Source organism: Callospermophilus lateralis, chromosome 2, assembly GCF_048772815.1.
Source record: "Callospermophilus lateralis isolate mCalLat2 chromosome 2, mCalLat2.hap1, whole genome shotgun sequence".
Classification (NCBI taxonomy): Eukaryota; Metazoa; Chordata; class Mammalia; order Rodentia; family Sciuridae; genus Callospermophilus; species Callospermophilus lateralis.
In genome coordinates this window covers 93,807,678-93,822,638 of record NC_135306.1, presented here as the reverse complement: position 1 = coordinate 93,822,638, position 14,961 = coordinate 93,807,678, and the positions used below count along the sequence as shown (strand labels likewise).

The 14,961-nt window shown below is 47.8% G+C and overlaps 1 protein-coding gene across 2 annotated transcripts in view; it reads right to left on the bottom strand.

The window, feature by feature from the left end:
- Positions 1–14,961, bottom strand: part of Igsf9b (immunoglobulin superfamily member 9B) — a 47,734-nt gene that overhangs the window by 16,928 nt on the left and 15,845 nt on the right. The window contains exons 4-14 of one of the 2 annotated variants that reach the window (XM_076843546.1): positions 11,897–12,048; positions 11,444–11,561; positions 10,158–10,299; positions 9,697–9,842; positions 6,957–7,099; positions 6,535–6,675; positions 6,335–6,451; positions 5,902–6,052; positions 4,661–4,784; positions 2,016–2,191; positions 469–695 (exon numbers count right to left, since the gene is read on the bottom strand). In XM_076843546.1, the coding sequence (XP_076699661.1) occupies positions 469–695; positions 2,016–2,191; positions 4,661–4,784; positions 5,902–6,052; positions 6,335–6,451; positions 6,535–6,675; positions 6,957–7,099; positions 9,697–9,842; positions 10,158–10,299; positions 11,444–11,561; positions 11,897–12,048 (1,637 nt within the window). Of the gene's footprint in view, positions 1–468; positions 696–2,015; positions 2,192–4,660; positions 4,785–5,901; positions 6,053–6,334; positions 6,452–6,534; positions 6,676–6,956; positions 7,100–9,696; positions 9,843–10,157; positions 10,300–11,443; positions 11,562–11,896; positions 12,049–14,961 lie in introns of those variants that run through there. The other variant, XM_076843547.1, reaches the window with a different exon arrangement.

The window sequence follows — 14,961 nt, the reverse complement described above, 5'->3', positions numbered from 1 at the left end:
TTAAGGAGAGATTGCTTAAAAAAAAAAAAAAAAAAAAAAAGTATTTTCCTCCAGTGGCTCTAAATTGTTAAAAGACACATTCTTTGTTGGGCTAACCTAGGGGACAATCCTTCTGGGACCTCCTCTGCCCATCCCTCAGCAAAAGCTAAGGACAGTGTTCTGAAGACATACATTGGCCTCTCACCCTGTCCTAGCTGGTGTTTGTCCTTAAGAAAAGCCATCTATGCGGCACAAGTACCCCCTGCCACCAAGCAAGCCCTGAACCTGAGGGACCTCAGCAGCCATGACCCAAGGAACCCAAACCGTGATAGCAGATCTAGGAGAATCCAGGAATGTTATAGGGAGGAACAGTGTAGGGCTTAGCCTCAGGCCCCTGATCTGAGTTACTCCAAGTTTCTGGTGGCTCTAGAAAGAGTTGTGACACTTCCAGAATCTGGGAAGAAGAGGCAAGGAAAAGCAAGCCCCCACCTGTGATAGATCCTTGGCAAAGAAATCTCCATCAGTGCCTGGAATGGCATCATCTAGCATCTCCCAGCGCTCCCCGACTCGGAATTCCATGATATAGCGATCAATAGGGAAGCTGTGATTGGCAGGTGGGAGCCAGGACAGGAGCACACCCTGCTGGGTCCGATTGGCTGTGAGGCACCTTGGTGGGGTAACCAGCACCAGGGGTTCTGGAGTTGTAATAGGGAATGCTGCAGCAGAGGGAAAAGGAAGATGGCATCAGGAATACTGAGGTGGCCATGTCCTCCCCCACCCATGTTGGGAGAAAGAGTCGACCAGGAACCAACCAATGCACCATTTTAGAGGGGAAGAAGATGTCACCTAGAGTGGCCCTCCTGGTCCAAGGGAAGGGAAGTCAGGGACAGTGGCTACCATCAGAGTAGGTCTAAAGAACATATATGAAGGAATCAGATCCGTACTTAAAAGGGAAAAAATGGGAACTATAGGGAAGAAGGAAGAATTAAGTGTAATTTAAATACAATCATACATCGTATAACATTTTGGTCAACAAGGACCCATATATGGTACTGGTCCCATAAGACTATAATGGAGCTAAAAAATTCCCATTGGTGAATGACATAGTAGCCAATGTAACATCATAGAATAATGCTTTATTCAAATGTGTGGTGATGCTGTGCAAACAAACCTTTTGTGCTGCCAGTCATGTAAAACTGTGGCACATACAATTGTATCTAGTTCAGAATACTTAAAAATAAGCAACAATGTCACTTGGTTTATGTATTTACTATACTATACTTTTTATCATCACAGCTTCATATATCTCATGTTTACAGTGTCTCTTGATCACATCATTTTCTCTTGGGCTGTACCATTCAGGTTTGCTTAAGTACACTCTATAGTGTTCACACAAGGATAGTACTGCTTAATAGCACATTTCACAGGGATCCTCAGATTGCACCCCTGCTAATAGGTGACATATGACTGTATCTTTTGTTCCCTTCCTAGAAACTAGGAAAATCTTCTTTTGGCACACTGTTCACTCTCTCAATTCCATTCTTAGCCCAGGGGCACAAAATGAGGCCCAGCAGAGGTACTTTAGATCTGGGGGTGAGCATCCTACCCCTGCTGCTCATCCTTGTGGAAGTACAGGAAAGGATTATGACAATGGGGCCTGAGTTGTGCCCCTGACTCTACCCACCAAGAGCAAAAAAAAAAAAAAAAGAGGAGGGCAAACACATCAGTAGGAAAAAGATTCCCAGTCTCCTCTGTAAACCCACAGGACATGTAAACATGTGACCTAATGAGGAAGGGAAAAATAGAAAAGCTCTTCTTTCTATCTGAGGATGCAATAGGAATTTGGCTAAATATATTATGACATTGGACCAGACAAATCCAACAGAAGGACATGACAAGTCATCAAAGGGAACCACTATAGAGAGTACTTAGTAAGGTACTAAGCCCTAAACAATAGCTCTAGACCATGGCCATTATCATCTTTATCCCAGCTCTGTGAGAAAATAGTCCCAGACGTACCAGTCCCAGACCCTCACCTAAAGTGTTCACAGTGACCACCTCACTGAAGGCGCTGGTTCCCAGCTTGTTCTGGGCCAGGACACTGAACTGGTATGCAGTCTCAGGCTCCAGGGTGTCCACCAGCAACCAGTTAGGGCCCGGTGGCACTGACAAGGACAGCCAGTCATGGGGCCCAAACTGTGCCCGCTTCATCCTGGCCGAAAAAAGAAAGAATGGGGGACAAGGGGTGGGGTGGGTCACACTGGAGAGAAGAGCATGCATGCAAGGTCCTCAAGGATACGGCAATGAGAGGTCAAGCATTCCCAGGTTCCAGGACAGGAAGAGGGGATGGCCAAGGTAGGGTGACCTGTCTGGCTCTGGCTGTGCCAACCCTCATGATGCAGGGTCACCTACCACCACTGGTACCTCTACTACATAAAGGCAGTCTCCCATATAAATCATGCTAAAGACACTGATAAGATTACGAGCTGCACTGTGGGACAACCACCCTGCACACCCCTAAGAGTAGGCTCTGTCTTGGGAGTACTGGGAAGTAAAGATAAGCATCTGTGTAATAGCAGGACTAGGGAAGGAACCCAGGTGACCATGGCTGCCCACCTCCCAGGGAGAGCTCAAAGTGAGACCCAGAATAACCCAGGAAGCTCATTCAGTCCAATCATATTTGGGTCATCTGAGGACATCCAAAGAATATGGCAAAAATGACCAGGGGTTTTCTCATGGTGGGACCAGGATCCCTAAGGCCTTGAGGGTTAGAAATCATAATCTAGGAGGTCACACTGTGTGTGTGTAGGGGTGAGTGTTTTCTATTGTTCTAAAGGGCCCCCAAACTTCCAACAGGCAATGAAGCCACCTACTGCAGGTGCAGTACCACCACATTACCACAGAGAGGAGACATTGTCCTGTGGGATTGGCCCGCTTTGGCAGACCTGCACTGTGACTTAGCTGATGCCCACAGGCTTCCCCTCTAGGTTTAAAGGCCGCTACCATGTATGCCCAGGAGGGTGAGCTGAGGCAGCGGAAAGCATAGCAAAAAGAAGTAGCGTCAAACATCTGAGTCAGTACAGGGAGAGTTGGAGGCAGTCAGAAAAGAAAAGAGGGAAAGAAACCTCCCCAACCTTGGCACCCACCTTTTCCCCACCCAGGGCACCAAAGCAAGTGAGCAGAGTATGATAAAGCAATGCAGATGAGCAGCCGTGTGGAACAGCACCACAAGCAGCAAGGAAGCCCCCAGATGTGTGCCCAACCCTTCCACTCGGGCACCCCCAAAGATGGCTTAGCCATGCCAAACACCCCTTCCCCTAGCCAGCATCTTGTAGCAGCCCCTGAGTGGTATGAGGAGTTCCCTCCCTTTGCCCTGGCATGGAAGGAAAAGAGATAATGAGTTTGAATGATGTTCTGGTTGCAGCTTCCCCCCCTCCAGGAACACATCACCTATCCCAAACTCAAGATACCCAGGATATTCAGCCTGAGAACAACCCTAAACCACTATGACAGAAAAAGGAGCAGGCTCCCTTCTTAAGCTCCTGTGCTGTTGAGGGGCATCTCATGGGGCCTCCAAGAGTCCCCCTGAATTCTGCTCTGACATCTGATTTTTTCCCCCTCCCCACACACCCAGACTGAGCCTGGCTAGAAACATAGGCCCAGGTGGGAGAGGAGAAAAGGAGGAAGGGAGGAGGTCTGATCTCCCTACAGAAGGACGTGAACAGTGACACAGGCGGAAGTTCTTAGCTCAGGACAAGAGTGTGGAGAGACAGAACTCTACAGTGATGGGAGGGAATTCCACTGGACTTCTCTTCCACCATTCCTGTACCTCCTGTGCTTATTCTGGTTCACACATTTTTTAAATCTTTACTTATCCTAAAGTTTGGACAAAAATCTCACATCACTGCATCTGGCTGAATTAATAATGAGACATGAAAACAAATAGATATAGGATTCTGCAAAGTGCAGCTGCTGGAGACAGGGTCAGTAACGTCAACAGAAGCTCTCCATACTGGCTTCTAGAACCACTGGGCATGGGAAAGAACAAAAAGTATACCCTTCATTTCAGGTCAAGCTATTTCATAAAGTTCTTAACAATTAGGAATCTCTTCCAGATTCCAGAGGAGCCTCAAAAAAAAAAAAGAACAAGAGATACACCAGATATGGTGGCATATGCCTATAATCTCAGCATCTCGGGAGGCTGAAGCAGAAGCATCACAATTTCAAGGCCAGCCTCAGCAACTTAGCGAGGCCCTAAGCAACTTGAAAGACCCTATCTCAAAATAAAAAGTAAAAAGTCTGGGGATGTGGCGTAGTGGTTAAGCACCCCTGTCTTCAATCCCCAGTCCAAAAAAAAAAAAAAAAGAAGGAAAGAAAGAGAGGACACAACAAGTGTGGGGGATTTATCTCAAGCTGGGAAAGAGCTACGGAGGGTCACAGACAATTTACGCAAAGGCTCAAACAGACTTCCCTAATCTTCAGGGTGGGAACTCAGGAGTGCTGAGTCCCTTATGAATCCCCAGAGCCCATAAGAACCTAGTCACTGTCTGACCCACTTTGCTGTCTACAGGGCTAGCAGGCTCAGACCCAAAATCTCCTTGGACCCTCTACCCACCCCAGGACTGCCTGTGTTGGACAGGAAAGGGAGAAGCAGAGAGCAAAGCATGCGGGGCTGACTCACAGAGGTCCGTACCAAACTGAGAATGTCTGCTCGTAGCCTCCATCATAGCCTGGTTCCCAGGACACGTTGGCAGTTGTCATGGAGACCTGGACCCGGACACTGCCCGGGGCATGGGGGCTGGTGCCTGGAGACCAAGGGAGACCTCTCAGACTGAAAGGAGCTGAACCCATTTGCTGGGCACCCATAATCTTGCTGCAGGGAACTCAAGAGAGACCAAAGTATAGAGTACCAACATGCAATACCTCAAATGGTTGAAGACAAGTGGAGTCTCTGAGGTGCTGCCACCCACCCCCCGATCCTACCAATATCAGATAGAGAAGCCTACCTCACCATGCAGTCTAGTCTCACTAGCAAGAGGCCACCTGAACTTTAAGAGTATAGAACTAAGGGTAATCTGAACCTTCTTCAAACCCGGCCAAACTCCTGTGCTCCTCTGAGGTCCTGAGCAAACAAAAAGTGTCACTTCCTAAAAAGAGTCACCTTGCATCCAAACACTGGTGTGAGACAACCCAACATGGCAGGTAATATAGCAACTCAGGTCTGAATCCTGGTCCCACCTGTTATATGACACTGGCCAATGTGCTAAGTCCACACCAGTCTCATTCTAATGTAACCTGGGGATCCATCAGCTCCCACCTCCCAGGTTGTAAATGACTAGGTATGCAGACCAATTGGTTCAGAGCGCAACACTGAAAGTGAATGCTCAGAGACAGTTAGCCATGGTTATGATTATGGCTCAGAACCCAGTGGAACAGGCAGGCTACAAGGAGACAGGCTGAGGTTTGGGATGCACACCCTAGGCAATCAGAGCCAGAAATGCCCGCAAATAGGAATACCAGTCACTTTCTCCTGCACCAGTCTCCTATGCCAGCTGAGCCCTCAGGCCTCAGCTTGTTTCCCTGTCCAAGATGCCACATGGCCCAATTGTCCCTCACTCCAGTTCTACCAGCTTTCCCACAGCTCTTTAAATTCCAAGTCTCCAGTGTCCCCGCTGACCACACAGCTGCATTTTTTATCAGGTGGGTTTCTAGGTACATTTATTTGCCTGTCCTTCCCAAGAACTAGACTCATGTGGACCTTCATTTACAGAGCCTGCAGAGGACAAAGGCTCTGGGGTCAAGGTTGGACTGACCTAAGAAGGATAGCTGCAGAGCATGGATAATAGAATGCCCCTTTGGTGTCCGATGCCCAGACTCAACTCTGCCCTACCACCCACCCCGTCCAGCCCACTGTTCACATACCAATGACAGTGAGGTGGGTGCTGGCAGTGATGCTTGTGACCACATTAGTGGCAACACATTCCCACTCCCCGTGGTCCTCCTTACTCAGAGCACGAAATTGGAGACTCCCGCTGGGCAGGGCACTGTGCTTGCTTCTGCTGGGCTTCCCTACCTTGACCAAACAAGAGGACAAGGAAAACGTGGGAGCAGAGACCAAGGTTAGGAAAGGAGCAGACAATAGCTCAAGAGTCTGAGGAGGATAAGGATGTTGAAGGACAAACCCAAGGCCCTTGGGAACCACACCCTCCCACTGTTCCTTCTCAGATCACCCACTGATCTACATCCCCCTTAACATCCTGCTTGACATCTGACCCATCAGAGTGAGTCCAGAGCAGATCTGGTCACTGGGTCCTCCCACCTACACCACAGCCCAGGAGATCAAGAGCCCAGGTACCTTTCTCCAAGTGATGACAGGGAAGGGGTCCCCTGCGGCTGCACAGGGGATGAGCAGCTCCCGGCCAGCCTCCTGCCTATACTCCCAACCTGGTAGCACCGTGAAATACGGGGGATCCTGAGGAAAGCAAAGGCATGTGCAAGAAGTTGGGCTTTCAGGTGCCCCCGCTCATGAAGCCACTTGCAGCCCTAGAGTCTCACCTTCAGGACAAGCCGTGCAGGCGCAGACTGGCCCATGGTCCCCAAGGTGTTGTAAGGCACACAGGTGTAAGTGCCAAGAGCCTCCTCTGTGGCCTCCTCAATTCGGATAGAGCCATCCTCCATCAAGGTCCAACCCAGGTTCTGCCAGAGACAGACGACAGCAGGGAACAGTGGTCAGGGAGCGGAAGCTTTGACCCACCACTCCAGACAGAGCACAGGACAGAACAGCAGCTATAGCCTAGGGCAGGCGCCACCTAGGTGCCCTGGGAAAGCAGCCAAACCTCTGTGGGACTTTTTTTTTTTTTTAATCTTTTATTTTTTTAGAGATGGAGGAGCTCTGGCAGAGAACCAGAACCCAGAGCTAGCAAAGGGATCAGAAAGGCACTTCTCATTCTGAATGCCAACAATCATCTCACTCGCACCTTCTCCACCTGCAGGGGGCGGCCGTCCTTGTTCCACTTCACCACGGTGGCTGGTGGCTCTGCATCCACAGGGCAGCGGATATAGCCATGGATTCCCACGGGCACATAAATTACAGGGGGCATGTTGAGGACACGGGCTGGGTCTGCAAAGGGGTAGTGTAGGTGGGAGAGAAGAGCTCTATGAGAAAAGCCAGATGAGAAATCTAGGCAGGAGATGAGGCAGGACACAAAAGGCACTGTGCTTGCAAGCACACCGTCATATCTATCCAGCAGTCAGCAAATACTTACCACATGGCTCCTCAGTGCTCAACACAGCATCATGGGCCAGGGCCACAATGGTTAATGGGGGCCAATAAACCTAGCTCTCTGGAAATTCTGGCCCAGGGGGCATAGCCAGCCAGGTCAGGCTGCAGACTTTTGTCTGCCACATCTACCATGTTTTTAAGAACTTTAAGCATTTTTAAAGAATGCTTGGTGGCATTTAAAGGCCACAGTTTTCAGTTCTCCTAAATTCCTCAATTCACATATATTCTCCATGTCCAATTCCCTCAGCCCCTAAATTCTGAACCTCAAAGCCAACAGTGGCCATGTTTTTCCCCTCTAGTTCTTTATCCCAAGGTCTCTCTTGAGCAGCAAGCAGTTGGCTCTCTCTGCACATCCTGAGCCAACATAGCAACTTCAGTTCTAGGCATGAGGCTATCATGGTGTAATCACAGTGGGTCCTTTTTCTCCTCTCTGTTCCTTCTGCTGGTTGTTCAGCTCCCTCTGCCTCCGTTTTGTCATTGGCCTCTGCAGTTGAAATGCAGAATCAGCCCTGGCCACAGCAGATGAAAGGCTCTGAGACAGAGGATAACAGCCCTGGATCCCTGTGATGCAGCTGAGTCACCTCCGTTCAGTTCTCCCCAGTCCCTCTAAGGGTTATGGAGAAGGATCCAGAACTAGGGAGGCTGTGAGGATGAATGAGCTGGTAACTTTTAAGCATTTGAGCTCTTCAGAGAACAGCATTACATAAATACCAGGCCGAGTTATATATTTAGACATAGCTTCCTACTTTTGTATGGTAGAGTCTTTTTTTTTTTTTCCTTCAAGGTTTTCAAAGGGTTTATGAATGGGAAATACTCTGAACGCTGATCTTTAGCAGAAATAAAGATCCTCTCACCCACCTGTAAATCTCAGCCCCCTGGATTCTCTTTGAAGGCAGGAAGGAGGTAAAAAAGGACAAGTGAGGAGTGGGTGGTGGTGCCGGCGCTGGGGAGAGATGGGGAAACCAAACACTTCTCCCAGCAGAAAGATGGCCTACATCTTCCAGCATGGAATCTGCATCCTAATTAGGGTCATCATCCTTCTGAAGACCACCCCTTTTCACACCCCTGTCCACCACAGTCATTGCCATCTTCTTGTTCAGGTGGCACACCTGCATACAGCCCAAAGGGATAGGAGAAATCTATGAGATGGAGTCTGCTCCTTCCTTCAGGACCTTCAGCTTCTGGACAACTTGGACATATCCCAAGTCACTTAGGAGCAATTTCTTCACCTACTAGTCAGGTTTTCACCCAATGTTCTGGGTGTCACAGCACTTTAAAGCTTGGAACTTATACTATACCATGCTACAAGTCCTTTCAAGTTGCTGTCAGTAAAAATGGAGAACAGAGACCTTTGCCATCCCACGCAGTCACTCCACAGAGATGAGAAGATGATACAAGTCTGAGGTGAGGGGTTCAATGAGGCTCAGTAGGTCCATCTTGGCTCCACCACCTTGGCCACTCAAGGGCAGCTGTGTCCCAAACACTCAGCTTGGTGCAGCAGAGTTGGAGGAGTTCTACCTCTTCAGGCCACAACTATTCTTCTACTTCTCTTCAGCTCCTAGGATGACTAGGGGCCAGCCTGTCTCCAGACTGCTACACTTCTCACTCCTGCCACTCTGTGCCTTGGGTGTATGCAATTCTCCCATACCAGCCCTCCAATGATGAAGTGTCTGTCACCTACAGCAACATTGTGGAGCCTTTGTTGTCTGAGTGATAGGGCTATCCACAAATCAAAAGCAGGATATTAATCCTCATTACTCATCCTTCTTTCTCTGTCTTTCTCACAATGCTCAGCTTGCCAGGGGGTGGGAAAGCAACCAAAGACACTCAAGTATCAAAGATTAGCAAACTGAATTGTTGTGCTCACACAGAGGCCCTCAATCGTTCTGGCACAAGAATGAGGCTCATTCATTTGGGATCTCTAGTAGCCCTGGAAAGGAGCAAGGAGGCAGACACACGGAGCTAGGCATGGCAAATGGACCAACCTATTCCAGAAGAGGGTCCTCTTCCCCTCACCCCAGATTTGGCCATAGTGTGGAAAGACAGAGTGAGGCTGGCAGAAAAACTAACCCTATACTGGTTCTAAGCTGTCCTCCCTTAAAAACTTGAGAGAAAAATCAACCAAAAGTGAATGGTTCAAGGTATAGAATTCAATGCCAGAACAACTATTCTGAAGGGAAATTGTTCAAAGAGAAGGTCAGATTATCCTTGAACCAGACCTATGCTTGGCTGATGCAATGAATTAATGATCACATAGTGATGCCTGGCCCATAGAAGATGCCTAGCAAGAGTTAGCCCTATCCTCCCTTGTTCTTTCCTCCATCCACACTCCCCTGAAAGGTGCTTAGTCTTAGCTATCCTCCAGCCTCCAATCTGGGTAATGTGGCTTGAATCTTTTGGAACACCCACAAATGCTCTCCCTCACCCCTACTCACACTGCACAGTCAGGTAAGCCGAGGCAGAGGGGGAGCGCCCCAGGCTGTTGCTAGGAACGCAGGTGTACTTCCCAGCATCCTCTGGCTTCACCCGGAAGATGATCAGCGTCCCATCAATTAGGATGCGCACCCTCAGCTTCAGGTCGCTGCAAAGCCAGCAAGGAAACAAGGAGGCGAGTGCTATTGGTAGGTGGGAGAAGAGGATCTCATAGCAAACACTCAAGCAAGGGTTGCCTTCACCTCCCCTAGGTGCAGCAAGGAGACCCACTATTCCTATCACTCTCGGGTCCCTCTCTCAAGGTCCTTTCATGCAAAGACTGGCCTGAGTATGTGAGACACAAGGCCCAGACTTTCCACTTTCCCCCCTTCTGCAAGTCTCTGGAGCCCACAGGCAGCCTGCAAAGCCCATGTTTAGAGCCTCTTCCCCCTGCTGATCTGGGGAACCCCTGTGAGCTGCTCACTTCTGGAAGTAGACGTTCTCATCCTGCCAGTACCAGGTGTAGGTAAGGTTGCCGGGATACGCCTCTGCCCTGCAGGTGAGCAGAGCATCCTGGGAGATGTTGACGGTGATGTTCTCAGGAGGGGAAACAATAAAAGGAGGCCCTAGAGAGAACAAGAAACAAACATCACCTCCTGATGGGGCAGAGCAATGACACCAAGCCTCCCAGGAAGGTCTGAGGTGGTCAGGGAGGAGTACTATGGGCAGTACAGCCTGAAGAGTTGTCACAAAGACTTCTAGCCACTACAGGCTCAAGCATCCTCCCTCTACCCCACCCTCATGGTTCCCAGACCAGCCATCTATCCATCCCACACCATACCCTTCCTACAAAGCTTGAATAGGAGACATGCAGGAGAGAAGAAGTCTGGTTTATAAAAACCTGCAGCAAAGAATAATCTTGTCTCTGGAGGAGACAGAGCCTTGTGACTGCTTAGTTGCCAGAGGTAAAGATGGCAACTCAGCAGAGAAGAGGCTGGGGGTTGAAGGGAGAGTGAAATTCCAAAAGTTCCTGGTACTTGCTGTGGGAAAGAGAGGCAGAGCTGCAGCCAGCTCTTTCCTGAGAGGGGCAGCTTCCAGCCAAGCTATAGAGGCACCTCTGGCCCTGGCTGCTACTCAACCCTTAGGACAAAAGGAGCAAATACTATTTTAGCCACTCTCTCAGCCAGACACAGCTGCCACCAACTCTTTCTATCCCTCCAGCAGGTAGTAGGTGGAGAGGCAAAAACCTCTCCATAGGATTCTACACATTCTGGGCAGTGAGTATCCAACCCTTCTGGGGCACTCCTGGGACCAAGGCTGGACAGAGTGGCATCTCTCAGTGCTGACTATACAGACCCAGCTCTGCCAAATGCTCTTGGTGTTGTTTAAATGTCTGGGGCTTGGATCAAATCCTTATCTTTATTTATTGATGCCATCACTAATGGATAGATAACCCAAGGGAGGTCTCTTCTTTTGAGAAGGTGCAGGCATGGTAGAGATGCTATCCAGACAGAGGGAAACCGGAAATCCACTTAGCACAGTGCTTCCCTGCTACACTGTGTGATGCTCTTTCCCAGGCAGGCCAGGATGAAAGATGCAACCAGTGAGCTATGTGTGATACAGAAGCCTTTGTCCCGCTTTTGTGGTCTGCCCCTAACTCCACCACCCCCAGCTATGAAACCTATAGCCCAGGAAAATACCACTGTAGCTCAGCAGGGTTGGGCATCCCCTGCAAGAGCTCAAGAGGAAAAGAGAAAATAGTCCATCTACCTTGTACCAGCAGGTGGGTTGTGTGCATAGCCTCCCCCTGGATACTGTATGCTCGACAGGTATAGGCGCCTCTGTCCTCACGACTGACTGATGTCACCGTCAGGCTGCCGTCACTCACCTAGGGGTGGAGAACAAACACAGTTCACACCCACCTCTGGGCCCCACAAATGTAGCCCTCAGGCTGAGAGATACAGGCAAAAAAGCTGGACTGGAGAAGGTCCCAGGAACACATGCATCAGGGGATCCAGAGAGTAGGTGCCTCCTTATCTATCTGTCTCCCTCCAAGACACCCAGAGGGGATGCCTGCAGCCAGGCCAGGCTGTGGGCTTTTCTGCCTCCACCTTCTACCTGCACAGTAGTGTCAATAGTCATCTGACTTGGAGGGGAGAGAAGGGCAGGGAGGGAGGGTGAAGAAGAGTGACTGCAGCAGTCCCAGCCTATAGCCACGCTCACCTGGTACTTCCCACTAGCACCGAGGAGTGTTCCCTCCTTGAGCCAGGTGACGATGGGCTTGGGGTTCCCAAAAGCTGTGCAGGTCATGGTAATACTGCCACCCTCCTTGGCCTCGATGTACTGGGGGGGTGTTTCTGTAAAGGTGGGAGGGGCTGCAAAGGAGACCACGAAGATGAGGAATGGAACCAGCCCACCCATACAGAACTCTCATTGCAACTCAGCAGAATGCAAGGATGGAACAATGAAAGTGGAGATGGGAAAAGTCCTGCCCAGGGATATCATAGGGAAGGGGAGATGTGGGATCCAATCTCAGTCTGGCTAGAAGGATAGCCCCAATTTCTGAATACTAGCCCCAAAGCAAGCCACACTGAGCACCTCTAAAGGCACCCAAAGCTCAGGATCCAAATTCTATGATTTACCTACCAAACTTAAATACTTCCCAGTAAAATATTTATTGAGCATCTACTACAGGGAAGCTGCCATAGTCATCACTAGGTAAATGACATACACAAGACAGCTCTCTATATTCCCAAAACTTTCTACCACCTTTCAGTGTTTCCACTCAGGATTATCGTGATGCATAGGAACTATACTTCCTGCATTCTAGTTCAGCCAGGCCCTCATATTTCTAGGACATTTGCCATCTGAGCCCCATCCAGACCTAAAACAGATCCCAGGCCAAGGCTAATTTAAAAATAATCTTAAATTTCCCAGATTCTGCAGAGAAAAGTATCTATCTGCCTCCCTATCTGGCTTCCATAGATAAAGGTAAAGAGTTTAGAATTTGGTCCCTCTGCAGGTTACTCCCTCCATAACTGTCCTCTGATTATGCCAGGTTATCTTTCCCCTGCATTGAAATGTGACTAACACTCCATCATGTTTGTATAATCAACTTTTAAGAGACGCAGTCCCATCACCTGAGCTGCTTGTAGAAGTTGACCAGTAAATCTTAAACCCTTAGATTATTGGTACTAGGATCTTCCAAAATGGCAAGATAAGGATGGCCCCAATTTCTGAATACCAGCCCTAAAGCAAGCTACTCTGAACACCTCTAAAGGCACCCAAAGCTCAGGATCCAAATTCAACTGCTAGCCTGCCACTTGCTATAACCTTGGTTCCTCAACCTCTCTGGGCTTTACCTAAAACCTCCACCCTCTGCAATTGATGTGAGGAATAAATGAGATCATGTTTGTGAAAAGGATCTTATAAAATACAAACATATATTTTTTAAATAGTTATTCTGATATTACTTCCATACTTCTCATTTCCCTGAGAGCTACTGAAGCTACTGAGCTTTCAGGGGCTCCCTCTCATCCACACAGCCCTGAACTTAGAACTCATCACAAGAGTTTAGAATTTGGTCCTGACCAGCCCCAACCTCTTCTCCTAAAACATTCATCCCCTCCTGTGCTTTAGACACATCACTTTCTTAGTCTTCCTCCAATGTGGCAAGAACTTCCAACTTCAGGGTCTTATGTATTTGAGGTCCTCTCTAGATCTCTATACCCATATCTCACTCCTTCTGTTCATACAAGTCTGTTGAATGCTACCTCTGCCTTACCTAATCAGTCCATTTCAGATAGTACTTCTAGAATTGCCTGCTCTCTTGCACTGTTCTATTTCTGTTAAGGAACTTATCAGAACTAACATCCATATATATGTATGTGTTTTGTCCTTTTTTTGTGTGTGTGTGGTACTCTGAGCTGCATTCCCAAGTTCATATACATGTATTTGCTTACATGTTTCTTATAAGTCCCAATTTGGGGGAATAGTGGCTCCCTGAAAACAGACACCTTTTCTGTAGTCCCACTGAATGTCTAGCTTTTAACACCATTTCTGGATGAAACAAGGTTCTTAGCAAATATTTGTTGAATGAAAGAATAAGTAAAGTGAATGAACAAATGAATGAAGGCTTCTTCCAACAAAAATTTAAATACATAAAACTTCTCAAGAGCAAGACCATGGCAAGATCACCTTAGTCTATAATCTTCAAAGCCCCATGGCTCAATGTAGAGACACAGGAGGCATTTGAAGAGGGATAATGGAATGTATTAAGAAGCATACTTGCTGGCCATGGTGTTGCACATCTATAATCCCACAGGCTCAGGAGGCTGAGGCAGGAGGATCGTGAGTTCAAAGCCAGCCACAGCATAAGTAAGGCACTAAGCAACTCAGTGAAAACTTGTCTCTAAATAAAATACAAAACAGGGCTGGGGATATGACTCAATGGTCGCATGCCCCTGAGTTCAATCCCTGAAACTGCCCCCCCCAAAAAAAAGACAAGAAGCACACATCGTCACAATCAAAAGCATACATAATATATATTCTTGAGAAAATCAATTGTCAGCCAGCATTTAAGAATATAATAGACCAATGGCAAAAAATCATTTCAAGTCCTTGTAAAGGGATTCTGGAGTCCTAGCCCCTAGGCCCCAGGAACATGTGCTCATCTCCAACAGAGCCATCCTCACCCAACCTGCTCTCTGAAATACAGTTAATACAGCCATAGCCTCTGTTACCTCTGGTCTCAAGCTTAAAAGAAAAGATAATAAATTAAACTACATCCTGAAGTGACAAATTAATTACTAATTACATAATTACTTTATTATTTAGGTGCTAATCAGGAAAGTACTTTGAACAATTTCGAGTTTTCAGGAAAATAATGGTTTGACTCTCGATTATTTACTGAATTAGATGTTAGCTTGCCAGCTGTATTTCCAAGCTTAATTCTTTTTGCAAGTGCCCTATAATTAATAGTGCAGGTTAGAAACAGGCTGGCCTCTCCTCCAAGTAATTTGCCAACCTAAAGCAAGACTTGGCTTGAGCTTTGGGGGTATTTTATATATGATAAAGAAATAACTGGGTTTGTTTCCACCCAACTGGTCTTCAAAGAAAGCACAGAAGGGGAATGAGACAATTTGTAATTCTCATTTTTCACTGGCCTTTCAATTTCTCAAGGTGATCCTGTTTAAAATTAAAAAAAAAAAAAAAAATGCCTGACATTAAACCTTCTAGTTTAGAAGAAATAGAATGCTAGCACTTAGACTGTTCCATAATAGAAATAT